Raw genomic sequence first — 27,636 nt, 5'->3', positions numbered from 1 at the left:
GAAAGCGGAAAATAATTGCGGAGTTAAACTGCGCGGTTTAGCGACTGACACTGCACAATATATCCGGCGACTGCTACTTCTCTCTCTCTGAGGCATCGCAGAGAAAGGATCTTCTGCATCAGAGCGACAATATTTTGCTAAACCGCTGGTATCTTCTACTGTTCTAGTAGCTTCAATTTTTTCATTCTTTCTTCCATTAATTTTATGTGATTTTATCCTCCTGATCGCGTTGCAAGTTTTGATTTTTGTTAAACAAGATTAGGTTTTCTGTCTGGGTTTAATCCATTGAGCAATAATTCCAATGGGGTTTGCGTAAAATAGATAAAAATTAATGTATTTTGGTGAGATTTGGTATGGATTTATGCTCAGCGTTGGATCTATTTCTCACTCATATTCCTTTATTTTGCAAGCGCCGTTTTTCTCCTCTGTAAATCATTGAATGGGTGTTTAGGGTTTAGTGAAAAGTTATGATTTTGGTTCAATTTGAACTCTTACAGTGCAATTTTGATCGTTTCCTGGCAGTGGTTGAGAGATTGGATGTGATTTTTGTGCAGGTAGATTGATTCATCTTGATAAAATTCATTGATGGATTCGGAGAGGGATTTGATCAGCGATTTGCCCCAAAGCATCATAGAAGCCATCCTGGAAAAGGTTCCAATAAGGGATGCTGTAATGACAAGCGCATTATCGACCAAATGGAGGTATAAGTGGTCTGGCATTACAGAACTTGTTTTTGATGACAGCTGTGTGTCTACGTGCTATGACAAATCGATTGTTGAGAGCAATTTTATTCACTTCATTACCCGTTGTTTGTTTCTTCACAATGGACCAATTCATAAGTTTGCATTGTCCAGTTCGTATTTGCCAAACACGCCTGATATAGATCAATGGCTGCTTTTCCTTTCACGGAAAGATGTAAAGGAATTGAGCATTGAGTTAGGAGAGGGTGAATGGTTTAAAGCTCCTTCTTATTTCTTCTCTTGTAAGAAGTTAACTCGTTTAGAGCTAGTTCGGTGTGAACTGGACCCTCCTCTGAATTTTAAGGGGTTCATGTGTTTGAAGCATCTCAATCTTCAACAAGTTGTCATTCCGCCATGTGACATTGAAAACCTCATCTCAAGTTGCCCGCTTCTGGAGAATTTGGAATTATCATACTTTGATAGTTTAGAGTTGACTATTCGAGCTCCAAAGCTCAGATATTTAAATTTGGAAGGTGAATTTAAGGAGATATGCCTTGAAAATACCCCAAATTTGGTTGGTATATCTGTTGCCATGTATATGACTGACGATATAGCAGAGCACTTTGAGCAAAGTTCGGGCTGCAATTTTGACAAGTTTCTTGGGAATGTCCCTCTTATTGAACATCTTACCGGGCATATTTACTTCACAAAGGTAACATTTTTTGTACTTGGTGTTGGATTAAGAGTGTTATTAGGCAGCCGTAAGAGACTTTGTTCTTTCTTCCTTTCTTACCACATCTATAAGCAGGTTAAATATTATTCTTATTTATTCTTCCTCCCTGTTCCTTCTTAGTATCTTAGTATAGGTAATGACGAAGGAAGCAATCCTATGATATATAACCATTTGAAGGTTCTCGAACTTTATCAAGTTAGTTTTGAAGATATGAAAGAGATATATGTCGTTCTTCGCATGATTTTAAGCTCCCCTAACTTAGAGCAACTCCTGATCTCGGTATGCAATGGTTAAAACATTTACTTCTTTACTATTTTGTGTGTGTGCATATATATATATTTTGTGTGTGTGCATATATATATATATATATATATATATATATTGATATTGGGTTGGCTGAAAAGCATATTTTGTTTTCCCTTTTCTTTGTTAGGGTTCCACAATCACAGCATCAACTGACATTCACGATTTGGAATTTTGGGAGAAAGGGTTGCCTGCAGATTGCACATTCCACAAACTGAAAGTCGTGAAAATATCTGATTTTTCTGCTGTGCTGCATGAAATGGCATTTATCAAATTTTTACTTCTGAATTCACCCGTGCTCGAATCAATGACTATTGCACCGAGTTTTTGCATTATGGATGGAAAATTGAAGATGCTAATTGAGCTGTTGAGTTATCGCCGCGCATCTCCTCTAGCTACAATCAAATTTGTTCAAGAGCAAGCCTAGATAGAGCACAAGGTGACTGTACAGGTGACACCATCGAAGAACGAAAAGGATTAACTGGATTTTATTCGATTATTATTATTTTTTTTGTTCTGATTCTTTTGGACAATTTATTCTTTGTGAAAAAACACCATTTCTGTAGAGCACTACATTTCATCCATTCTATTCTGGTCTTGCAACAAATCTGTTGTTTTTACTTTCCCAGCACCTGCACACTTGTTACCTGGGAAAATACACAATGTACTCACACCGAGCTTATTTAGGAGCTTATAACTTCTTTTAAATTACTAATACGTAATAAGTTATGAGCTTTGTTAGGTAATGTTCTCAAAATAAGCTAGTAGTTTAAAAAAAAGAGTTTATTTTGAAAAGCTACATTAGGTAGCATTTTAAAAATAAACTAGTAGCTTCATCCTTATTATTTTAAATAAATGACATCTTTTTCTTTTCAAAAAAAAAAAAATAAATAAATGACATTTTTTACCCTTCTCAATTAAAAATCATTTTGGCGTTTTCTCTTCCCCTACTTAATTTTGGAAAAAAAAAAAAAAGACATTTTATTTTTCAATTATAAGCTTTACTGGGACTACTTGGATTGTTACAAAATGAGCCCAATGAGATAACCATTTATACTTATTGTTACAAAATGAGCCAATGAGGTAACACCATTTATACTTATTGTTACAAAATGAGCCCAATGAGGTAACACATGAGCCCAATGAGGTAACCATTTATACTTATTCCACCGGGTGGAGATCAACTTGATCGTATGACTATGATTATATCTCTAAAATTTACCCTAAAATTTTAGAATCATAAATTTTATATAATGTTTTATAAAGATTCTATAAATCTTTACACTTCAAAATGTTAAATTTTAATAGATAAGTAATCCTATTTAAAATTTAAAACTATTTAAATTTTATGAAGATATTCTTTTTAATCTTTTTACATTTATCAACTTATCAAAAAACTAATTTTACCAAACACTTTTAAGCATAATAAGCTAGTTTAACAACTCTTTATTTTCTAGCTTATAAGTTTTCAGTTTTTTAAGCTACTTTTCAGCTATGTATGTAAATTTCCAGTTGAAGGAGAAAAGGCCAATATGTAGTTTTTTTCAGTTACTTTTCAGCTAAGTTTGCCAAACATAGCCTATGTATGTAAATTTCCAGTTGAAGGAGAAAACGCCAAAATGTAGTATCATTGCTCTTGAAAAAAGTCCACACAAGACCCTTAGAGATGATAAAATTTAATCTCAGGATCAATAATCTCCCAAAATATTATTCTTACAAAGCACATTTCCACAAAAATTTCTCACTCATACAACAACAAAGTAGGAAAAAAAAAAAAAAAAAAAAAAACCTCTGTGGCTAATAGTTGGTTGGTTTTTGCCCTTTAACTTTCATGTACAATCACAATCACTCCCCATTTTTGGAGCTTCATATCATATACAGGATTACACATTCTCATTAAAAAGTTATTGCTTTATGTTACTTGGAGATTCTCTTGTTAATTTACCAGCTTTGTCTCTTCAAGAAATGCATCATCATCTGGGGCCTGAGAGTTCCATGGCTTGGATGAGCAGCGAAGAGTCCTCTGTGAGATCAGAGTATCTCTCTGATGACGAGAACTCGTTGGCTCTGCACTTAGTTGCCTCGGCCTTCTGAGACGCTTCCCATTTCTCTGCCAGCCCATCGCCTTCGAGCATTCTGACAACCTCTGACATCTTAGGTCTCTGACTAGGATGATACTGAGTGCACAAGAGAGCAACCTGAACCATTTCCTCAAGCTCAATTCTGTCATAGTTGTTTTTCAAGTCCTTGTCCACCAACATGTCAAGCTTTTTCTCCTGATGAATCTTCCTCACCTGGAAATACCAAACTCCTAGATATTAGTTATTGGTCATTACATTTTCGAGAGGCAGGGTGCTGGATTTGGCCCTTCACTGGTCTCCGCCCAACAATCCTTATTTCTTTATAGACTGCCATCACATTTTCGAGAGGCAGGGTGCTGGACTTGGCCTTTTACTGGCCTCTGCCCAACAATTATCGAGACAAAACTAACACAACGGTACTCTAAACTGTGTTTTTCGAGCAGTGTTTCTTAGTTCTTACCCAATCAAGCATCGCGCCTTTCTGGTTTGCTGCTTTGCCAAACTCCAAGGCTCTCTGGCCTGTGATGAGCTCCAGCAAGAGTATCCCAAAGCCAAAAACGTCTGTTTTTTCAGAGGATTGGCCTGTGGAGAGATATTCTGGTGCTATATGCCCCACTGTGCCCCTAACTGCTGTTGTAACGTGCGAATCACAATGGTCCAAAAGCTTTGCCAATCCAAAATCGCCCACCACAGCTTCACAGTAATCGTCGAGTAATATGTTGGCAGCCTTTACGTCCCGGTGAATGATCTTGGGGTCACATTGCTCATGCAGGTATAGCAATCCTCTTGCAGCTCCCAACGCTATTCGCTTCCTAGTTCCCCAATCCAAGGACGGTTTAGCTGCAAACACAACAAGAATGGACCATTGAGTTCTTCTAAGAATTCTACATTGAAAAATATAAGAGAGAATATATGGGTTTATAAGGTCATGGGTTAGAGTGTTAGACTAGCTAATTGATTGGATTCAGTCTTTTAGTGTAGTTTGGCACATATCAGAGCGCGGTCCACCATACCTTTAAGGCGGGAAGCAACGCTGCCATTGGACATGTAAGGATACACCAACAATCTTTCACTAGGCGTAGTGCAAAACCCGTAGAGCTTGAGAAGATTCCTGTGTACAGCTAGGCTGATCATCTCGATTTCTGTCTGGAATTGGATTTCGCCCCCAACTGCATTGCCATCTTTGAGCCGTTTCACAGCTACAATCGTCCCGTCATGGAGGCGACCTTTGTAGACGTTCCCAAAACCACCTTTACCCAGTATGTTCTTACTACTGAAGTTGCTTGTAGCAACCTGGAGTTCTCTAAATTGGAACCTCCTCAAATTTCCCAGGCACACTTCTTCTCGGTGTTGTTCTGAAGTTAAAAACGAGGATGTTTATATCAGAAAAAAACTATTGGTAATCTGGTTATCTTGTAATCTAGCATAGACATATATACTCACCATTTATGTCAAAGAATATTTGTTTAGTTTGCTTCTGTCTCCACCACAGAAAGAACCCGAACACAACAATTAGCAGACAGATACACGCCAGACTTGTCCCAAACGCTAACGCTAATTTGTGAGTCTTAGACTTTCCAGAGGGCTGCACATCTGTGAAACCCAAAGAAAAACTCTTCATTTGGTAATGAATCTACAAAATTTATACATTTCACTTTCTTGATTTTTATTCCGTGAATGATACCAGGTGGAACTATTAGCATGTGAAGCAAAAACATCATGGTATACAACAAAAACTATGTCCTCGATCACATAATCCCGAAGGTGAGAAAAAGTTTCTTACTTTGTGAACTGTTGAAGGAGAACGGGAGAGCCATAGGTGTTGTCCCGTTGCAGTCTGGCTCTTTCCCGGTTGCACATATCATAGGATTTCCCAAGATGCTATATCAAGTAAAACACACAATGAGTAAACGGGATTATATTCCTGGTTTGGTCCTATGATTTCAAGGGAAATTAAGGATGTAGAACACGAAAAAGTTCAAGGAAAGTTACTTGAATGTTTTAGCAAGAAGCCTCGGAACAGGACCGTTTAGGTTGTTGAAAGACAAGTCCCTAAACATACAAAGAAAACCGGTAAACATCTCCCAACATTTACTATAACATAGAAACAAGTATACAGAAATGCCGGTTGTATTAAGGCCAAGAAAATTACAGAAATGTCAGCTGTGTCATATTAGCCAAAACCAACGGAATAGCTCCGGTGAGGCTGTTGTTGTTAAGCCGCCTATATCCATTCGACAAAACAATCTTTAGGCATCATATAGCAACATCACAATTAGTTCACACAGCTATAAACTAACGGGGAAATGCTTACAAGTATTGCAGGCTTTTGATTTGAGCCAAAGACGCGGGGACTTCACCAGTTAACTTATTATCAGAAAGATCGACTGTCTTAAGCCTTGGAATATTCCCAAGCTCAGCCGGGATCACTCCCGATATATTATTGTTCTGCAGAAGGCTAAAACCAGACATGCCAATCAAAATGGCTGCAGCTAATACCAGTTTCCACATATTTGAATCATATATCTGTTTTGTTAGGTAAACTTACACAATCTCAAGGTGGGTCAGCTTGCCAATATGGGGTGATATTCTGCCAGATAAACCTTGGCTTGGAATTGCCCTGCACCCAAATATCATCTCTCAGAAATCTTTATTCACCAGATTAATTACTGCTGTAATTTCTGAGAAAAGTTCTGTTAAGTGTTAACTAATCCTAAAACCCCAGAACCCCTGCCCAAGATTTGCAAGTCGCCCAAACAGCCTCCCAGTCAGTTCCTGTCGTTGACTATAGTTTGGAGCGCCCAAACTCTAGTTTGGGCATCCTAGTTTAAATATGTTATTGATGGGAGTCGGACCCACCCACTGCCGTTAGAGTAGTGACTTTAGGTCAGGTGGTCTACTACTTGAGCTAGCCTATGGGGCGAAAAAAAAAAAAAAAAGTTGTGTTAACTTACAGGCCAACAACAAATTTATCAGCAGAGCAAGTAACCATAGTCCAGCTACAAGGATCAACAGCACTTTCATCCCAGTTAGATAGAACACCCCTGGTGTCATTCAATGAGTTCTTGATATCCATCAAAGCTTGCACTGTTCAAGAATCAATCAAGAAAACATTCTCAATATAATGATCATATGTAACTACACAGAACATTTGAAGTAAGAATTTTGGCAAGAAAAATCTGCATATATATATATATATACCTTCATAATTGATACCATCTGGGGAAAGCATAGCACTGGTATGGCAAACCAGGCTGCAGCTAAACATCAAGATCAAGAAACAAAGCAAACCCTCCATTCTTACTTACTACCAGAATGAGATTTTGATGAAGAAGAAGAAGAAGAAAGGGTGAAAGGGGTGTTGGGATTTTATTGAACAAAATAATTCTACACTCTTGGGACTTTTGCAGAATTATTGGTGTGCATAATACAATATGAAAGCAGTGATGCTCTCCTCACTCTACACTTCACTCACTCATGAAACCAGATACAAGAGGGCTGTGTCAGACCCCAATTGGAGAAGGAAAGCAAAGGTTTTGGTGGAGAAAAGTGAGAGCCCAAACAACATGCCAGCCACTTTTGTTCAGCAAAGGAAAGAATATAGTATAAAAAGCAGCAGAATTTTTTTTTTAAAAAAAAAATTAATGCTAATAATAAAAAAGAAAAAGAAGAATTAAGAAACCCAGTAGTAGTGCAGCAGATAAATTGAAAAGATGGTGGCAAAAGAAAGAAAATTCCTGCAATGATGCATTGGTTTAGAGAAAGGGTGGGTCTTGCCTTCAGGATTCTGTTGTTCCCCTTTGGAGGATTTAAAATGAAAAGCATACTGATATGCTGTGCTGACTGTTAAAGTGTTAAGCACTCAAATAATTATTTTAATGGAATTTAATCGCACTCAAATAATTATTCCCCAGTTTAGTATTCCAGTTTTTGCCCCGACAAAGCTTTATTACAAAATCTTAACCCGCAGCTCAAATATTATAAAGACTAATGCCACATGTATTTTATTCTTTACTTAATTTTTTAATGTGATATATTATTATTTTTTTTAATACTATTGACTATGTTACAATGCGTTATTTGTTTATAACTACCCAACATGAACAATTATTAATCGAATGAAAAATTAAAAAATCAAATATTCCCGCATATATATGCCTATATGGAGGTAAAATTTAATGGGTGAAATTACAAAAGGAATGTAACATTACTTTAATTTTTATCAATTACACTCATCATTTTTCAATTTTTTTTTTAAAAAGGGTCACTGTTTTTTTTTTTTTTTCATTATTTATTTCTTATAAATTTTAATATCATTTTTTATTTTTAAATTATAATATCACATATTTGTCTTTCTTCCATAAAACTAGTAAAATTTATCTGGCCGACTAATTTCCACAATGATTTTCACTGCTATTTTGTTTGTCAATTCTAATAATGCTAATACAGAGTAGAACTTGTGTATATTGTTTGTGAATTCTGAAATTTAAATTTTTATATTTTGGACTTATGGATTTGTGTATATTGTTTGTGATTTCCCTACTCTGAAAAATAAATCAAGCACATTTCATTTTTCAGAAGTCATTTTCTTGCTTTCCAAACGGACCCTTAATAGTGCAAGTAATTTTCCTTTTCACATTGGTGCACTTAATGATAACGTCTTTCACATTGGTGCACTTAATATTGTTGCTCAGTGTACATTATTTGTTACACTTTTAATACATTTTATTTGTATTTATTACACATTAGTGCACTTAATGATAATGTCTTTCACATTGGTGCATTTAATGATAACGTTAGGTGCACTTAATATTGTTGTTCGGTTTACATTATTTGTTGCACTTTTAATACATTTTACTTGCACTTAGATGCATTCTACGAAACTGTTACTTTCACTTTTAACACAATTTACTTACATTTGAAAGTTTAATTATTTATGAAATACCACCGCATTTTTTTAAATAGTGTTTCTGATCCGTTAGATCTATCTAGATGGACAGCTTCGATGAGTTCCCATTTCTCTTATGGACACGCGTTCTTATTTGATCTGTTTCCTCTCTCTCTCTATATATATATATATATATATATATATATATGATCTCTCACCACTAAATCTAGTCATACTATTGTCCTATAAATTAACTTTGAAGAGTGTGCAGGAGATTCACAATTGTCAATGGAAAAGATGACCACTTTCACATCACTGTGATAATAAATTTAATTAGTACCATGTATTATTGAAATCATTTATCTACATATCTATGCAATATATTACAATTTTAAAAATTTTATAGGGTTGTATTTAATATATAGACTATGGTATGTGACTATATTTTTATGCTTGATATATATATATATATATATATATATATATATATATATATATATATATATATTATGTCATTGAGAAACGCATAACATAATTTTATCATACATATTGCATTACTATGTAATTAAACGTCTTAGAATTTTGAAAAAGATGGTCACATAAATTTTGAACTATTTAAAAAAAAATTGTAATATTGAATTAGGATTTTAAAGAAAAAATTACATAAAAATTGAATTCTAACAAATAAAAAATTAAAAAACAAAAACAAAATCAAAATTGCAATCAATTCAACTCATTTTACATGTAGATTATTTGTTACTATATATATTATGTTTATGTGGTTTTAATTTTTTCTTAAGCCTGTGAACATATGTTTATTTATTTATATAAATTATATAATAATAATAATTTTATTATTATTATTATTATTATTATTATTATTATTATTATTATTATAGGTTAAAATAACATAATACAATCATACCTTTAAATGTCATTTTAATTTGTATGTAATCAGCTATCAATTAACAACTAATTTATCAAACATTTTTCTATAACCAGTTAATAGTCAAATCTGCTAAGTCGATTCGCTATCAGCTAACAGCTATTTGTCAAACACTTCTATAAAAGTCGTGATTAAATACACCCCTATCAATGTTTCTAAACATTTTGAGGGCTTATTTAATTTATCTATATTCTCTAAAAAAATTTATAAATTTTAAATTACGTGCAATATTAATATTTAAATTATCATCATCCTAAATAACTTATAATGCTGAAATAAGATTTATATGTTAAAACTACTTAGACAAGTAATAATATTTAATAAGTTAGAAAAATGTTCGTTTCCTATCTAGAGGATCTTCATCCCTAAACTGAAATTATTTAATAATTTAAACATCTTTTAAATTACATAACTCACAATATTTGGTAAACTGAAGGGTGAGTGGTGGGTGATGGAGGGGGGGGGGGGGGTGGTGTTGACACAGATCAGAGAAGAGTACATCCATATTGGGATTGGTTTTGAAGCCATGCTGGAACATCTATCTGGGAGTCAGACATTCTCTCTGATTTGGTGATCACAGAAATTCTAGTTTTTTAAATTAAAGGAAAAGCTTCACGAATTTACATGCAGAAAAAACATTATTATTTAACTTTTTTTTTTTTTTTTGGGTACATAAATCCAAAACACCAGACATTATCCTGCCCGCAGTACAAATGTTTGATTTTGTGTAAATACTTTTGCGGATGTCTTACGCTACCATATCATATATATTTAATAAATATTGAATTTTCTCTGCATTTAACGTAATTGGTTCGTCGTCTGATTTAAAAGTCATGACTAACGATTGTAGTCTATGAGTTTGAATCCTTTTAGAAATAAGTATATGGGAAAAAAATTTAAGGTCTAGATTAGATCTCTTGCGCACATGAAGACTTAGATTTGACTGGGATACCAAGTGACAATAGTTAAGTGGTAGTTATTTTGGTCTTTGTAGTGATGATGATTATTAGTTTCTTTTTAAAATTTTACAAATGTTATGGCCATTGATGTAAAAAATGAGAGTAGAGATAGTATATATGGAGATCTAAAACACGCAAAACACATGTATGACGGTTTAACAAAATATATCATTTGAGACCCTCACATAGCTATCTTGAAGAGCAAATAAGGGTGACATTAGCTTACTAATGTAATTAAGGGAATAATTTAATAATTTTATCTATTAAAAAAATTGTGACTAACTTTAAGAATTACTCGTAAAATATTATTTTTGTGACTAAATTTAAGAATTACTCATAAAATATTATTTTTTTACTCTAACCGCAGATCTTCAATATTCAATAATTATATTTAGTTGCATTGTCAATTTATATTTTATTCTCCTTTTAATGTATTGATTGATTCGTTATGTTTTGGGTGGTAGAATACTAGAATGTTAGATTTAAGCCTTTAGACCTACGCCCGCGCTCTAATATCCATTGTACTCTAATATCCATTATTACAATTAAGTGATTATTATCATTACATTAAAAGTTATAACTAATAGATAATGTATAATTTATTTATATATACTTACGTAATAATAACATCACATTTTGAACAACAAAATATTAAACGTGACCCTTCGAATCTTCCAACAACAAAACCTAATACAATAATTTTATTTTATTATATTTGTGCGATAAATTGATCTTTTAAACAATATAATATTAAATTTAAGTCATGGTTGAAAAAATCGCTAGGCGCTCGGGGGCACCTAGCGCTTATGTGGCGATTAATCGGCGCCTTGGCGCCCATGTATTTTTTTTTATTTTTTAAAAATTCTTTTAAGATTTGATAATTATAAATCATTTAATACTTTAATAGTTAATACTAAAATATTAAATATTAACTTAAAAACATAATATGATGTCGTTTTGAGTAAAATAATCTAATTAAAAAAGAAGGAAACAATAGCTAATCGATCGACTAGGCAACCTAGTCGGTGCCTAAGCAGCCTAACTGTTGCCCAAAAAGCCTAAGAGACCTAGAAAATTAGTGTCTAGATAACCTAATCGACTGCCTAAACGACTGATTATGATGATATGCTAAGTGATCGACTAGCGTCTAGTGACTAGGCGAAATTTTTGCAACATTCATTTAACAACTCGAGCCTTCCTACAACCAAGCCGAATAGGATGGGTATTGTAATCATTGTTCCTATGAACATGGAACACAAGATTAAAATAATAATAATAATAATAAATGAATAAATAAAAGATAAGGAAAGGAGGGTATTTGACAAGCAATAACATGAAAGGAGAGACATAATTATAGAAAAAAAGGTGAAGATCTCGAGACAAGCTAAGCTCGAGATTGGTGATGTAATGGGTGTTCGTGAGGTCTTTGTGGGAAGGGGAATTATAAATCACTTTTTTTCTCTCAAATTATGATGTTAGTGGGTTGTGCCTTTATCTTTGATTCCTACATCTCTATCTCTCTATATGTAAGTTGGTCAAGCCTAGAGGCACCACTAGTCCAACCTGATTTATGTGAAAGCACATCTTTATAAAGCAAAAGCTGTCTTCTCTCTTTTCCTATTTCTCTCTAGTCTCTTCCACACCCCCACTCTGAAGAAAAATCATGCCTTCAGCCACACGAATTTAACTCACTAGTTCTATAGACAATATTTAGGAGAAGATACTAAAGTTCGAACCTCAACAAAAACAGTGGCGGGGTTATATCTAAAGTGGGTATATCCCTTGTACGCACCGACATTTTGCTATGTCTATTGTGTCATTGAGTTCTGTGATTATATCCTTCCAAATGCTCTGTTAGACACTCAGGCTGGGGTGTTTGGGCCCTTGGAGCTGGAGATTCAACCTCTTTAGAAGAACAAATATCATGCATTTTATTGGATTTTCACAAGTTCAATTCTTGTTAAACATTAATTTTTTAGTTGAACTCGTTAAATATGATCTTTCTAATATGATTTATTTTTCTTTTGTAGTTTACAAACTATTACAAAAAAGTGAATTTTACTCAATACATACTCTTATATAGTGATTGTGGTTTCTCTCATCACCTAAAAGAAAACCTTGCAACCATAATAATTTGATGAGCAAATTTATTGTTTGGTTGAAAGGGAAAAGAACATAGCATGAAACCTATTAAAAAGAAAAGAAGACTATTGATTAAAAAGTTCAAAACTATCCTTTCTATATATGATAAGTCTATTTACATTTTCTAGAATTAAAGGTTGAAACATTTATGCAATTATAGCTAATTTTATTAAAGCTCTCTTTGTGTATAACGATTAGATTAGAGTGATAGCAGTTAGATTGCTCCAATCGTATCAGTCTCCACCAGATCAATATCCTTTCGATTGAAATTTTTATGATATATTGGAGCTGTGTATATATGATCTAATATTTCTAAATGCAGTTCATTCAAATGGCCTTCTAGAAACACTATAAGAGAAATTAAATTTATCTAGAAAATAATATGTAGGTAAATTATTTTCAAAAAAAAATATGTAGGTAAATTATTGAAATTTATAGATATTTGATTTACTAATAGATTTTCGTAAGTAAAACAATGAAATTCGTAAGTATTTAAGTAGTAGTTATTGGAGGCGTTATTGGTTCTTTGTGTTTCACTAGGTTGAGAAAGTATATGAACAGATACTACAATGTAATAGAGCAAGTAGCATTCAAAAAAAATAGTAGTTATTTAATTTATTGCTAAATTTTTAAATATTTTACTGTATATTTTTTATAGTGAAAACGGTTGAAGCCGTGAACCTCTCGCTTTAGCTACTCTTTAAGCGGCCTTAAAACAATTGTTTTGTTATTTATTGGTTTATTGCTGCTAAATCTATTCCAATTGCCTTCTATGCTAAACTGTTCATATTAGTTACGTTTATAATTTATTTTATTCCAATGTATTTGTATTTGTATTTGTATTTTTTAAATAATTATCTAAATAAATAGATTTTTTTTTTTATTTATTTATGGGCTGTGCGGATCCAAAGTGTTTGAAGGAAAGAACAATCCTTGCATCTACTTTGAACACAATCATTGATTCTTAGTAATTGAAGAAATAATGTATCTTAGTTTGGATATTAGGATGATGATATAATATTTCTGAATGATCAAATAATAAGTTTGTACAGGAATATATATAGTAGCGAATAACAAACCTAATACAAGACTAATACTAGTAACAATAGGTAACGAATACTAATAATAATAGAGTCCTAATACTCCCCCTCAAGCACAAGGTGGACTAGCTACAACATTGAGCTTGCCACACAGAGTAGAGAAACGCGGACCAGGGAGAGCTTTAGTGAACACGTCAGCCAGCTGATCCTTAGTAGAAATGAAGCTAACCTGCAACTCTTTCTTTGCCACTTTGTCACGAACAAAGTGATAGTCAATTTCCACATGTTTCGTACAAGCATGGAACACCGGGTTGGAACAGAGATAAGTTGCACCCAGATTATCACACCAGAGAGTGGGAGGAGCTGCCAACGGCAACCGAAGTTCATGCAACAGAGAAACCAACCAGGTGACCTCAGCAGACACGTCAGCTAGTGCCTTGTACTCGGCCTCTGTAGACGAACGAGCAACCGTACGTTGCTTCCAACAAGACCAAGAGATCAGATTGTCACCAAGAAAAACCGCAAAGCCGCTAGTAGACTTTCTGTCAGCGGGGTCCCCAGCCCAGTCCGAATCCGAAAAAGCATGCACTGCAACAGAGGAGGATGGGCGAATAAACAGACCAAAATGCAAAGTGCCTTTAACGTACCGCAGAACACGTTTGAGCATTGCCCAATGCTCAGTAGTCGGGGAGTGCATATGCTGACAGACCCGATTCACAGCAAAAGATAAATCCGGGCGAGTGACAGTAAGATACTGCAGAGCCCCAGCAAGACTGCGATACTGCGTGGGATCGGCATAAGGAACCACAGATTCAGAAACGGGTCGAGTCACAGGCACCGGAGTAGCCAACGGCTTGCAGTCCACCATACCTGCACGGCTCAAGATATCTCGCATGTATCGCTGCTGAGAAAGAAACAAACCATCACCACGAGAGACCGTCTCAATGCCCAGAAAAAAGGACGGAGCACCCATGTCACGAATCTTGAACTCCGAGGCTAAGTCAGTCAGAAGCCGAGTAACACGCGAAGCATCAGATCCCATAACAAGGATATCATCCACATAAACAGGCACATATAAAGATACAGAGTCACGAGTGTATATGAATAAAGAGACATCAGTCTTTGAAGGTGAAAAACCAACCGACACCAAGAAAGCATGTAACCTGTTAAACCATGCGCGAGGAGCCTGCTTAAGACCATAGAGTGACCTCTGTAATAAGCATACATCATCCGGTCGTGACGAGTCCTCATAGCCAGGCGGCTGTCGCATGTAGACTGTCTCTGCAAGATTACCATTCAGAAAGGCATTGTGAACATCCAACTGCCGAATTACCCAACCGCGAGAGACAGCCAAGGAGAGAAGAAGTCGCACGGTTGTGGGTTTTACAACAAGACTGAAGGTCTCAAAAAAATCCTGTCCTGCGACTTGATTGAACCCCTTAGCCACCAACCGAGCCTTGTGCCGCTCAATCGTGCCATCAGCCTTGCGCTTTGTCCTGAACACCCATTTGCATCCTACAACATTCATACCAGGTGTGCGACTAACCAGACGCCAATTGTGATTCTGAAGCAAGGCATTAAACTCAAGATCCATGGCCTCACGCCATTCCGGATACCGAACTGCCTGAGAATAACAGGTCGGCTCAGAAACAGTCATAAGAGCCACATGCTGCGTCGGTGGAGCCGGTTTACCGTGCGCCGACCTCGCTTGGGCGCCTTAGGAGCACCCGAGACTGCCACATCTGGAGCCACGGCAGTCTCGGTGCGGGAATCAGAAGCAGCACCAGCAGCCCTGGAATCCGTGTCCATCTCCGGACGAGGATCCGGCCCAGCAGAACAAACACCGGAGCTCGCGCCAACCTGAACGGCGCCAACACCCCACGGCTCAATCGGGCGAGAGCTAGAGACCTGAGAGGGGACAGAAGAAGCAAATGGAAATATGGTTTCATCAAACCGCACATGACAGCAAATGAATACCTTGTTAGTAGCAGGATCAAAACAACGATAGCCACGAAACGAAGACGGATAACCAAGAAACACACACGGAGAATACCGATACTGCAACTTGTTACGATTATACGGGCGTAACAGAGGATAACAGAGACAGCCAAACACACGCAATAAAGAGTAAGAAGGACTAGAACGATGCAACCGAGAATGAGGACTATCATTATCCAAAACCCGAGTTGGCATCTTATTGATGAGATAGACCGCAGTCTCAAAGGCATAATCCCAATATCGTTGTGGAACCGAAGCCTGGGCCAAGAGAGCCAAACCCGTTTCCACAACGTGACGATGCCGACGCTCAACTTTACCATTCTGCTCATGGGTATAGGCACAAGACTGCCTATGATTAATACCCAAAGAGACAAAAGTACGGTGCAACCGTTTATACTCTCCCCCTAAATCAGATTGAATAGAGACAATCTTACGACCATATGAACGCTCAACAAGTGACCGAAACTGCTCGAAGATAACATACACATCAGTTTTCAAACGCATAGGATAAAACCATACATAGCGCGTGTAGTCATCAACAAACAAAACAAAATAACGAAAGCCATTGACGGAAAGAAAAGGCGCTGGGCCCCAAATATCAGTATATATAAGCTCTAAAACATGAGACGTAGTAGTATTGACACGAGGCAAGGGAAACCGTGAGGATTTCCCAAGCATACAAGCACGACACAATTCCGAACTATCACTAAAACTAGACTGAATAGAACATGAATTTAAAATCTGCCGCAAGACACGCGGGTGAGGGTGACCCAACCGGCTATGCCACACGTCAGAGGAGACTCGAGAGGCCACAAACGCAGCGGGACTTGAACGAGAGACAGGCCAAGAATAGAGACCCCCCGAAGCCGGCCCTTTATATAGAACTTCCCTGGTTGAACGATCCTTCACAAAGAAACAATCAGGGTGAAACTCAAAAAAGACATTATTATCACGAGCAAACCGTTGCACAGACAATAAAGACGCAGAAAGCCCAGGAACATGAAGAACATCAGACAATCGAAACAGTGTTTTAGATGCGGCTAACGAAGATGAACCAGTACTAACAATAGGTAAACACTTACCGTCACCAACACGAAGATGATCCGGACCATTATAAGGAACCGCCGAGGATATTAAAGATGGATCCGGAGTGGCATGATTCGACGCACCAGTGTCAGGAAACCACTGCTGAGGATTAACCGAAGCCGAATCATCAACAGAATATGCAACATGTGCCCGCGGCCCCGGAGCGCCATCATAACGGCGATAGCACGAAGCGGCCGAGTGGCCTTCGCCGGAGCAAATCTGGCACTGGACAGCCCCGGCGCCACCTCGACCGCGACCTCGGCCCTTGCCACGACCTCGGCCTCGATTGCCGCCGCCACGCTGCTGCCCGCCCGAGCGACCTCCACCTCGCTGGGCCGCCATGGCGATCGGAGCAGCAGCAATGTCACCACCATCATCAGCACATATAAAGGCCTGCGAAACAAGAAAATCGGATAACTCGGGTAAAGACACCCGGGATGTCAATTTGATGGAAACGAAGTGATGAGCCGAAGAAAACGACACCTCGGACTGCAGGGGTGCCACAAGCGCAGCCTCAGAAACAGTCCGTTCAGAACTTCCAACAGAACCGCCATCAGAACCGATGTGCGCCATAGAGAGAAAAAAACCTGCTGATACCAGATGAGGATATAATATTTCTGAATGATCAAATAATAAGTCTGTACATGAATATATATAGTAGCGAATAGCAAACCTAATACAAGACTAATACTAGTAACAATAGGTAACGAATACTAATAATAATAGAGTCCTAATAATTAGTACTAGTGTTGATAGTATCAACTACTCTTGGTGGGGGCAACCCAACCAAACTGGTCGGATGTATAATTGATTTAGTAACCACAAATAGGGGTGTCAAAGTGGGCCGAAGCCCGCGGATTAGCCCGCACCCATCCCACGATGGGCCGGGTTAGGGCTGCAAGAAATTAGGCTCGTGAAAATGCGGGCCTAACGGGCATGGCCCGCGGAGGACCAGAGCCCGCACGGGCAAACCCCCCGCAACTCGCGGGTCAAGTCATATTTAAAAAATAAATAAATAAATTATATATATAATATCTTTTTTTTTAAAGAAAACATATATATAATATCTTAATTCTTAGGCAGTGTGTAGATCTGACTATCTAAGAGTACGCAGAAGGGAAAAAATCCAATAATTCAATAATCCTTCGCCAATTCTTAATTAAATAATTCCTAGAGTACGTAGTTCTTCGGTTCTCCCGTCTCCATCCGCCTCCAACTCTATCAAACAATTACTAAAACTAAATCATCAATTCATACATATTTATGAATTACTAAATCGCCTCCAAGTCCAGCAAATATACATATTTCAAGCAGTTTTAACATGTTTATATACTATTTAATGTTTTTTTTTTAATTTAAGTGATGGCCCGCGGGCCAGCCCGCGAGACCCACAAGCCTGCATGGGGCGGTCTTGGGCTGTATAGTTCCAAGCCCGCGGACTTCGCGGGCCGGCCCGCAAAAACCCGCCAAATAAAAAGCCCGCGGTGGGGCGGGCCTAATGAGGCGGGCCGGCCCGCATTGACACCCCTAACCACAAAGTTTCAAGTTTGGCTCTTTGTGGGAGTTGTCTATTGGCCTTATTGGTTTGAGTCGATCATCTATGGACAACCTAAGTTGGTTCACCTCCTTGATTCTTTGCCGGTTAAAGTGACAAGGCGAGTTTCACCAAGAACGCACCTCTAAATAGCGACTACGGATATGCTACGGACTTTTTCGTGAATCCAATTATCAACTGTTAAGTTTACGGTATATTGTTAGAACTAATATATAATTAAAAATAGTGTATATAATTGTATTTAGTACTATCGATAGAATCAATTTTGATCCTAGTTGCAATTACCAAAAATTACAAGAAAAAAAAAGTGTTTGCACGGGCTTAGCTTACTGGTTCAGTAGACAGTATTTGAGAAAAGAGACCAAGGTGGGATTATGCCCAAAGTGGGCAGACTGGAATTTGGTCATGGGCAGACTGGAATTTGGTTGAAGGGAATTTAAATTCCCTTCCCACTTAATTCTCACCTAATTCTAAAGGCCACAAAATTCCTTTGTTTGGTTGAAAGAAATTGCAATTCCGTGGAATTGCAATTCCCTCATTTTCATGGAATTAAAATCCCATGTTCCCCCTGGGATTTTAATTCCAGGGATTTTAGGAAGAAAAAAAGATAGTGATGACTGATGAGTCAAAATTACCCATTCCTTTTTTAACCTAAAATTAATGTCTAACAACAACAATGAACATTTTTTACTTTATACTACTTATTCCCTTTCAATTCTCATGTATACCAAACATTGGAATTGAAATTTCCAGTAATTCTATTCCTGTAAACCAAACACTGGAATTTAAATTCTCACTTTATTCCCAGTAATTCATCTCTCATGGAATTGCACTTTCTTTCACACGTAACTCCCCATCTCCAACCAAACGCCCTGTAAGTTACCGTGATTTATATTCTCCCAAATACTCTGTCGAGCCAAGGGTGTGAGGAGTCCTTGGGTTGGGGATTCAATCTTTAGGGGAAGACGAAAAAAAATAAAATTAAATGTATAAATTGACACAAGGATCTTAATCGGATATGATCATATTGTTACCTTAATTAGTACATTGTTACTATAAAAATGAACTTATTAATATTATTATTATTATTATTATATTAATAATTAATAAAGCTAAGGTTGGTTTAATGATAGGTGTACTGGCATACACGTGTTGTGTGAACGTCGTCATCATAACATTGACCTGGTTCAAACCTTATCTTCCATCGGTTCGATTACACTTATGATGTTGTTGTTTCTTGGATCAGCAAGGAAGAAGGAATCCATAGCAGTTGTGTCTGTTAAGTGATGATCATGAATCATTGTACTTAAACGCTCTAATGGATCGGAACAACAAAAAGCTGCCAATTGATTAACAATTTGCACTTTAACCATGCATGACTCATTCTTGATTACTAACAGATACAACAAGTGATTGAGTGAGTGTAATATGATTTCTGTACTAAAAAATTATGGATCTAATTTTTGTTAATATTCTCTCGATCGAGTCCGTCATACAAGACATTTCTAGTATATTTTACCTCTCTTGTGCAATTTACGAGTTATTAAACATGAGCAATGTTTACTCAATGCATACCATCTTGAAAAAATCGCTAGGCGCTCGGGGGCGCCTAAGCGGCAATTAAGTGTATTTTTTATTTATTAAATTTTTTTAAAAAAATTTTAAACTTTTTAAAACTTGATAATTATAAACTATTTAATACTTTAATATATGAATCTAAAAACATATACAGTTTGAACAATTTAGGATTATTTCGCTCAAAACGATGTAGTTTTGAGTGAAATAACTTATTTAAAAAAGAATGGATCAACAATAGCTAATCGGCCGACTAGACGACTTAGTCGGTGCCTAGGATGCCTAGTCGGCGCCAAGGAGGCCTAAGACGGCGCTTAGGCGGTCTAGTCAGCTGCCTAGACTACCGATTACGGTGATACACTAGGCGGCCGGCTAGCGCCTAGCGCCTAGTTGCCGATTAATTTTTTTTTTTTAGTTTATTCATTTTTACGTTATCAATATTACAATTATTCGGTTAAATATCTTTTACATAATTAGTAAGTTTTTAAGTTCAAAATTACAAACAAATGAATTCGTTTAACTCGAGACATGTAATACGTACTTTTTAGTTAAATATAATTATCCTTTTATACAGAATTATAGATATGTATTATGTGTCCCGAAAAGATTGACAGGGTGAGTAAGACATGATTCTCATACTAAAAAGTCAAAAATTTAATTTTTACTGGATTGAACACGTACTAACACTATCTCGGTTGAACTCGTAATTTTTGGTAGGGTTAGTGAGCTTTCAAGTCTATACGGAATCTTTCAGCAACGATGCATGCACTTGGACGACTGGTTTTGGTACGGTTAGTGCTCTTCTTTCTTCACACATCCATACACCCCAATAAGCCATGCATACCCAACAACAAAATTATTAAAATTTGAAACCCTGACAAATGTTTATTGGTTTCTTTTCCTTGTCAATTCTATGATGCCTTTTTTTTTTTTTCATATTTACATTGCTATCTGAATGTATGTCGAGTTTCGATCAGATCTCATTCAGTCTACTTCAATCAAGACAAATCAAGATAAATCTCTCAACAACGTAACATTGTTACATACACATGAGTTTGAACTCCTAACATCATATTTAAGCGATTCAGGCTACTTCAATGATGCTTTTAGGCTATTGTTCATGCATTATTTTGTTTCTCTGTCCTTGATTAGATGATATTAATGCCAATCAACTCAATCAATTCAATGTAACGTAATTTCTACTCACTATTTTTTTTCTTATCAAAGCAAAAAGGAGGTCAAAAATGGGGTAGGACAAATTGACCATAATCTTAATGAAGATTTTGCTCTTAGTGGGTGGCTGGGTGGTACCCAAATGAGTGGGAAATTATTGTTCTTTTACTATGTGGGTTTCTTTTTCTTTTCTAATAAACAGGGAGTGAGCTTGTAACTACACAGTGGTTATACATATAGTTAGAGATGAAAATGGGTCGAGTTGGTCGGATGACTACGTTTACTATTTATTGTGAGAACGTGAGGACTATTCTAGATTATTAAATAAAAGTGATGTATGATTGAGATTAAAAGGAACAAATCACACTGATTAAGGAAATAAATCTCTTTAAAATATTATAAAATATATGATTAGGGGTAAATCAGTCTTATTAGAAATTGTACATTACTATATATACAGAATATCGTGCATTCTTAAATCAAATGTCATGCATCGATAACTCTCTGGTTGTGCATTTCAAACGTCGCCAAAAAATCCTATGATGCACCGCATTAATGCACATCTCTCCAACCTACGATGCACAACTCACAACACACCCAAATGCACAACCGTACTATCCAGACATATGTACATATACACCAACATCCAAATATAGGCAATATTATTCTCAAAAGAATGAGCAAACAAAAAATATTAATCACTTTCCATGGACGAACACTCCATCGATGATGAAGAAATCGCGGCTCCAAATCTCAACGATGATGATCCAAGAAAATAGGAAACAAATTTGGCCAAGCATTACCCATGTGTTCACACTTTAAAAGACACTATTACCCCCACTTTAATAAAAGAATCAATCCATGTCATCCTAGGAAATCAAATCTGCGCCATCCAAATTAAAAAATGACTGCACAAGATTAGTCCTTACGTTCTCATATTAAGGAATTAGATGGCTAAGATCTACCCGTGAGAATCTGTGATCTAATTCAGGTTGTCCATTGGGTTAGATCTTATGGCTAGGATTTAATATTTTTTTCAAATAATTTTTTCTTAATTTAAGTGGCAGGGGTATGAGAGTAATTTTGTTCAGCTTTTCCTTGCATGGAGTTTCGAAATATGTTATGCTCCTTGATTTTAAGTCGTTTTTAAAGTTTTTCTGGTCGTTTTTCTTCTTTTGGTTTTTTCGGGCATCGGTGGTGACTAGTCAGCATGACTTTTTTTTTTTTTTTTTTTTTTTTTTTTGCGGTGGTTCATTAGATTATGCTTTTGATTAGGTTTGTTGATAAATCAATGAATTTAGTATGGTGTGGATCGTAGGCTATTGAGCTATGCATTGGGGCGCTAGGTGTGATGCATCATAGGTTTGTTTTATCAAGATGGAGGGTATGGATGTATGTGGATGACAATTTCAATCCGCCCTGCGGATATCCATCCGAATCCACCCCCGCATGGATCGTTTTTTTTTTTTTTCTTTTTTTTGTGATAGTAGATGGTGGGTCGAGAATAAGTCTTAAGTAAACCCGTTGTGGATCGGGTTGGATTCAGATTCTATGTACAAAACCCGCCTAGAACCCCACCCAACCCACCATGTGTGTGTATATATATAAAATTGTAAAATAAGTACTAGTATATAGTTATTTATAAAAGTTTCTATAACTTATTTGGTAACTTTTTACTATTTTTATATCTAAATTACTACGTTTATTTTTAAAAATTAACAATTGAATTATTATATTTAAATATTTCTATTATTTTATGTTTTAATATAACTAATGAATTTTTTGATGTGTAAGAAATTTTAAATATTTTTTTAAAAAAAATTACAAGATGATAAGTGGTGGGTACCCGAAGTGGGCACCCGCACCTGGTGGGGTGGGGGTGGGTGTTGAAAAAGTCCATTGTTGAACATAAAATATAAATAAACATAAATATGCAATCCAACTATCAGCTTAGGCTTTTAGTTGAGATGAAGCACATGCTTCAATTTTCACCCGATGTGGATTGTGGTCGGGGTGGGTAGAGAAAATATAAAATGAATCATGTGATGGATGTAATACTCCCCAACCCACTCTCGACCCATTGTCATCCCTAGATGTATCCACACTTTAATATATATATATATATATATATATATATATATATATATATATATATTTTGGTTCCTGTGAGGTCAGATCTTCCCGTGCGGTCAGTGCGGCATACACCACTAGGTATGCATAAATGCACCATACAGTGTTCTAAAATACACCAGAATGAAATGTCAAAAAATACACCACACAAAAAAAAAAATACACCACACATAATGGTGTATTTACGAACACTGTATTAAAATACACCACACACACACACACACACACACACACACACACACACACATATATATATATATATATATATATATATATATATATATATATATATATATATATATATATATATTGAAAGGTTCCCGTGCGGATGTGCGGTGGATTAATGTGCCTGAGATTTGTACTCAATGTGCGTGAGTGTTGTGCTTAATGTGCCTGAGATTTGTACTTAATGTGCGTGAATGTGTAAAATGCAGCAGAAAATATTGATGTCAGCTTCTTCCCCATCCCCAGTAGCCATTTGCCCCCTCCCTGATGATGATGATGCGGAGGCGAGCTATGGTGGTTAAAAATTATGGGAATAATATAACATAAATTCACACTTAGCTGCTGTGCAAATTTTACTGTGCGTGCGTCATTTATATAAACATTCAACTGCACTGAAGGTAGCTGATAATCCAGAATCCATGGCCAAATTGAAGGAAGAAGTAACATGAAGCTTGGGCGTTAATGTGCGTGAGTTTCTGTTCTACTTCCTTCTGAGCTCGTAATTCTGAAATACGCACACACATTAAGCACAAATCTCACGCACATTAAACACAATACTCAGGCACATTAAGTACAAAACTCACGCATATTAACATGACGCAATTAAGTACAAATCTCAAGCACATTGAGTACAAATCTCACGCACATTAAGTATAAACTTCACGCACATTAATCCACCGCACATCCGCACGGGAAGCAACAAATGCACCTGATCCCTTCCCTATATATATATATATATATATATATATATATATATATATATATATATATATAAAGAGAGACAAAGAAGGGGGGTAATGCTTCACATTATATATTAATATTGCATGTTGTTGCTATATACACCACTCCTATATATTAAAAGGTTGTACAAATAATTCACATGATTCTTGGCTTTTGGCAATTTAAAAAGAGGAACATATATAATACAAAGCATCCAATCTAGTTGACACTCCCCAACCCCACATTGTCCCTTCCCATTTTCAATCAATAAAATGTTAACCCCTAGTGTAGCATGCCTCATCAGAGGTCTTGTACTTGAAGATGTTGAGAATCTATCATCAATCCAGGCCACCACTTTTAGTTTGATTGCCTCTAATATAATGTAGCCTCAGCCCCCTGGAATTCAATATCATCCACTCATTACTTGGGATATCATGAAGGGAGCCCTCTTTAATTCCTTTGGGTACAATGTTGTTATATTATATATTCATTTCACTCGCCATATATAAGCGGATTTTGGGCAAGTTGTCCTATTCTTATTGAGATGTAGTTCTCATTTGGAAACAAAAGAGCATGAATGCATGATAGATGTTGGGTGGTTGTTTTGACTGTTATACGAAAATAAAGTTGCATATTCACTACTAGCTATACATTTTAGTGTAGTAGTAAGTACTTGATCTGGACAATTAATAAAATTTCATTAAATACATATTGCTTTGAGAATATATAAAAGTTTTATGATATATAATGTATTTGTACAGTTTTTTTTAGATACAAAGAAGAGAAATTTTTTTTTTAAAAAAAAAAAAAAAAAAAAAAAAACTATATGAATAATCTAAGTGAAACAACTCTCATATGGCATCAGATGCCAATCGAGAGCGAATTCCCTTAGAGAGTTCATCATCAAAGATCGGCCTTCATGCAAGTCCTGCAACCCTAGTTGAGAGGACGCAAAGTCAGAGACCATCCAATCTGTAAACCTATTTGTCTCATATAAATTAAATATGATTAAATGGACCAGGCCATTTGAGCATATCAATTTGAGTTGTCAAATTATAATTTGAAGTTTCACAACCCACTTAAATTAAATATAATTGAAAATTCGCATAGAATGAACAATAAAGTTAGCTATTCGTGAACGGGTAAAAATCCACTAACTCACCAAGAGATAACCCAATGAGGCCTCGTGCGTCAACCTCTATAGAGGTGTATACAAATATTTCTATTAAGCATATTACCTTTATGAAAAAGTAATTGCCTAATTAATTAACTACTAGAAATAAGAATTAGGCGTACAAATTAAAATAATCTAAACCATTCAAATTCACACCTCTTATGTATGTAAGAAGATGCATTCTTGGCTATTGCCAGAGGGAAGGGGTACATAAGGAATCAACAATAAATGCTCAATTATCCATAGGTACTATCCATAGTTGAATTGATGAAAAAGCTAAGGAATCTTGAATTGGTTACCTAAGTAAAATATAATGTGTTTTTGGCCTTCCAATGTGCTCATGCCCTGCATGTATGTGACCAAAGTGAGTATATATTCCCATGCCATTTGAACCTTTCAAGAAGTCTCCTTTAAAAAGCTTGGAAGATGCCCTCATCACAAGCCTAACAGTCTTCACATTTTATTCCTTTCTAATATATATATATATATATATATATATATATATATATATATATATATATATATGGATGCACTCAGGTGCGAATAAGTGCCCAGGAAGGAATATATGGGAACGAATCAGCACGCGATACGTGTCCAAATCTAATAGCTTAAAAAAATGCGGTGGCATTTTCGTAAATAATTGAACATCGAAGTGCAAGTAAAATCACTTACAAGTGCACCTACTTTCACCTATAAGTGCATGTAATTTTGTCTTGTTAACATTCACTTCCCGCAAACATTCATACACCTGGGTGAACCTACTTATAACTATAGGTGCAACTATTTATAACTATAGGTGCAACTACTTATAACCATAGGTGCACCTATTTTCACCTATAAGTGCATATAATTTTTCCTTGTTAACGTTCATTGATCTGAGTTCAGCGGGTAGTAATACCCTTGAAAACTACACACAAACATTCATGCACCTAGGTGCAACTACTTATAATTATTTGTGAAACTACTTATAACTATCTGTGCAACTACTTAGAACTATAGGTGCAACTACGTGTAAATTTTTACTTGCACCTATAATACATTTTACATGCACTTGTAATACATTTTACTTGCACTTAGATGTTCAATTATTTACGAAAATGCCACCACACTTTTTTTTTTTTTAAATCATTGTTTCTCCTCCATTAGATCTGGACATGTGGACGGACATAATCTATTCCTATTTCGCGCCTGGGCGAAGCATTCGCACCTGAGTGCGATTCTATATATATATATATATATATATATATATATATATATATATATATATATATATATATATAAGTGTATTCAAATGCGTACAACTATATTATAGAGGACCGTGAGAACAGATGTAGTCGTGTGCCATTAGTCTGTATGTCGTGTGCATGACCAAATGTAGTTGTGTGTCATAATTTTTATGTCGTGTGCATAGATTTGTTAATTAATAGAGTATGGGTTCGAAGGCTGATGTTTACATGTATTCTAGTGTACCATTGTGTATTAAATTGTGTGCATGCGTGATACTAATTTGTGGTGTGCCCGTTATCTATCCGCACAATCATAAAATATATATATATATATATATATATATATATATATATATACACCTCACCACCTTGCCTTTATATGTAATCCCACCTAATAAAGTTGAGAGAATACTTCTAAACACTTGTAATAATTCCCTTTTTTCTCTCCGCAAGAATTTCATGCACCTTTTCAAAACCTAATGTCCAATGTAGATGACAACAAATGATATTTATGATGTGTAGCTTAGATAATGTATAGATAATGTATTTGGTGAGTTTGGTTTGTTTCTATGGACTTGGTATAAGTAGGCCAGTCAAGTTGCGTTGAAGGCTTCAACTAAGATCATTGGATCGAAATCGTTCTAACGACTAATTGTAATTTTTTTTTTAAATTGTTATGCTGAAGTCATAAGTCAATGAACTTAGCTAGCTTAATTAAGTCACAAAGTAAAGAATTGATATACAATATTTATAGTACAACAAAAATAAATAACACACCGAGACAAAGAGAAACTCAAAAGTAAAACGTATAACATTAATTTAGTTAGACTTAATTTTTGTGCACTCATATTAAATTATTATATTCAATTATGGAACTCATTTAAGGAGTAAAATTTGTAATGTTAGTTGTGCCAAATTATTTATATTAAATTATGTATCATTTGACATGGTGATTAATTCTTAGTAAAGTTAATTAATTCATAAAAATAGACAATAAATGAA

General features: G+C 35.7%; 2 protein-coding genes across 3 annotated transcripts; one reads left to right on the top strand and one right to left on the bottom strand.

Moving 5' to 3' along the window:
• On the top strand, window positions 1-2,309 carry LOC109146624 (F-box/FBD/LRR-repeat protein At1g13570). 2 transcript variants are annotated; one of them, XM_019294275.1, is made up of 4 exons: window positions 1-148; window positions 555-1,392; window positions 1,534-1,692; window positions 1,847-2,309. In XM_019294275.1, exons 2-4 carry the CDS (start codon window positions 586-588, stop codon window positions 2,141-2,143), a joined length of 1,263 nt encoding a protein of 420 aa, XP_019149820.1. In that variant the 5' UTR covers window positions 1-148; window positions 555-585; the 3' UTR covers window positions 2,144-2,309. The 2 variants fall into 2 exon arrangements, with proteins under 2 accessions (XP_019149820.1, XP_019149821.1); XM_019294276.1 differs by having other exon boundaries at window positions 523-1,392.
• Window positions 2,310-3,346: 1,037 nt separating this feature from the next.
• Window positions 3,347-7,581, bottom strand: LOC109146799 (protein NSP-INTERACTING KINASE 2-like). Its single transcript, XM_019294444.1, has 11 exons — window positions 6,999-7,581; window positions 6,752-6,884; window positions 6,346-6,417; window positions 6,112-6,255; window positions 5,950-6,021; window positions 5,790-5,849; window positions 5,581-5,678; window positions 5,241-5,390; window positions 4,811-5,152; window positions 4,258-4,637; window positions 3,347-4,010 (listed from the first exon to the last, which is right to left on the bottom strand). Exons 1-11 carry the CDS (start codon window positions 7,093-7,095, stop codon window positions 3,690-3,692), a joined length of 1,869 nt encoding a protein of 622 aa, XP_019149989.1. The 5' UTR covers window positions 7,096-7,581; the 3' UTR covers window positions 3,347-3,689.
• Between the last annotated feature and the right edge of the window lie 20,055 nt (window positions 7,582-27,636).

The sequence above is a fragment of the Ipomoea nil genome, unplaced genomic scaffold (genome assembly GCF_001879475.1).
Source record: "Ipomoea nil cultivar Tokyo-kokei standard unplaced genomic scaffold, Asagao_1.1 scaffold1936, whole genome shotgun sequence".
In the NCBI taxonomy this organism is placed as follows: Eukaryota; Viridiplantae; Streptophyta; class Magnoliopsida; order Solanales; family Convolvulaceae; genus Ipomoea; species Ipomoea nil.
This window is presented reverse-complemented; position numbering and strand designations above follow the sequence as displayed.

Excerpts from the sequence above, each read along its gene's own strand:
- LOC109146624 (XM_019294275.1), top strand. The coding sequence starts at position 586 with ATGGATTCGGAGAGGGATTTGATCAGCGATTTGCCCCAAAGCATCATA. Across the intron at positions 1,393-1,533 it reads GGCATATTTACTTCACAAAG|TATCTTAGTATAGGTAATGA; the intron begins GTAACATTTTTT and ends GTTCCTTCTTAG. Across the intron at positions 1,693-1,846 it reads TAGAGCAACTCCTGATCTCG|GGTTCCACAATCACAGCATC; the intron begins GTATGCAATGGT and ends TTTCTTTGTTAG.
- LOC109146799 (XM_019294444.1), bottom strand. The coding sequence starts at position 7,095 with ATGGAGGGTTTGCTTTGTTTCTTGATCTTGATGTTTAGCTGCAGCCTG. Across the intron at positions 5,850-5,949 it reads ATGACACAGCTGACATTTCT|GGACTTGTCTTTCAACAACC; the intron begins GTAATTTTCTTG and ends TTGTATGTTTAG. Across the intron at positions 4,638-4,810 it reads CGTTGCTTCCCGCCTTAAAG|CTAAACCGTCCTTGGATTGG; the intron begins GTATGGTGGACC and ends TTGTGTTTGCAG.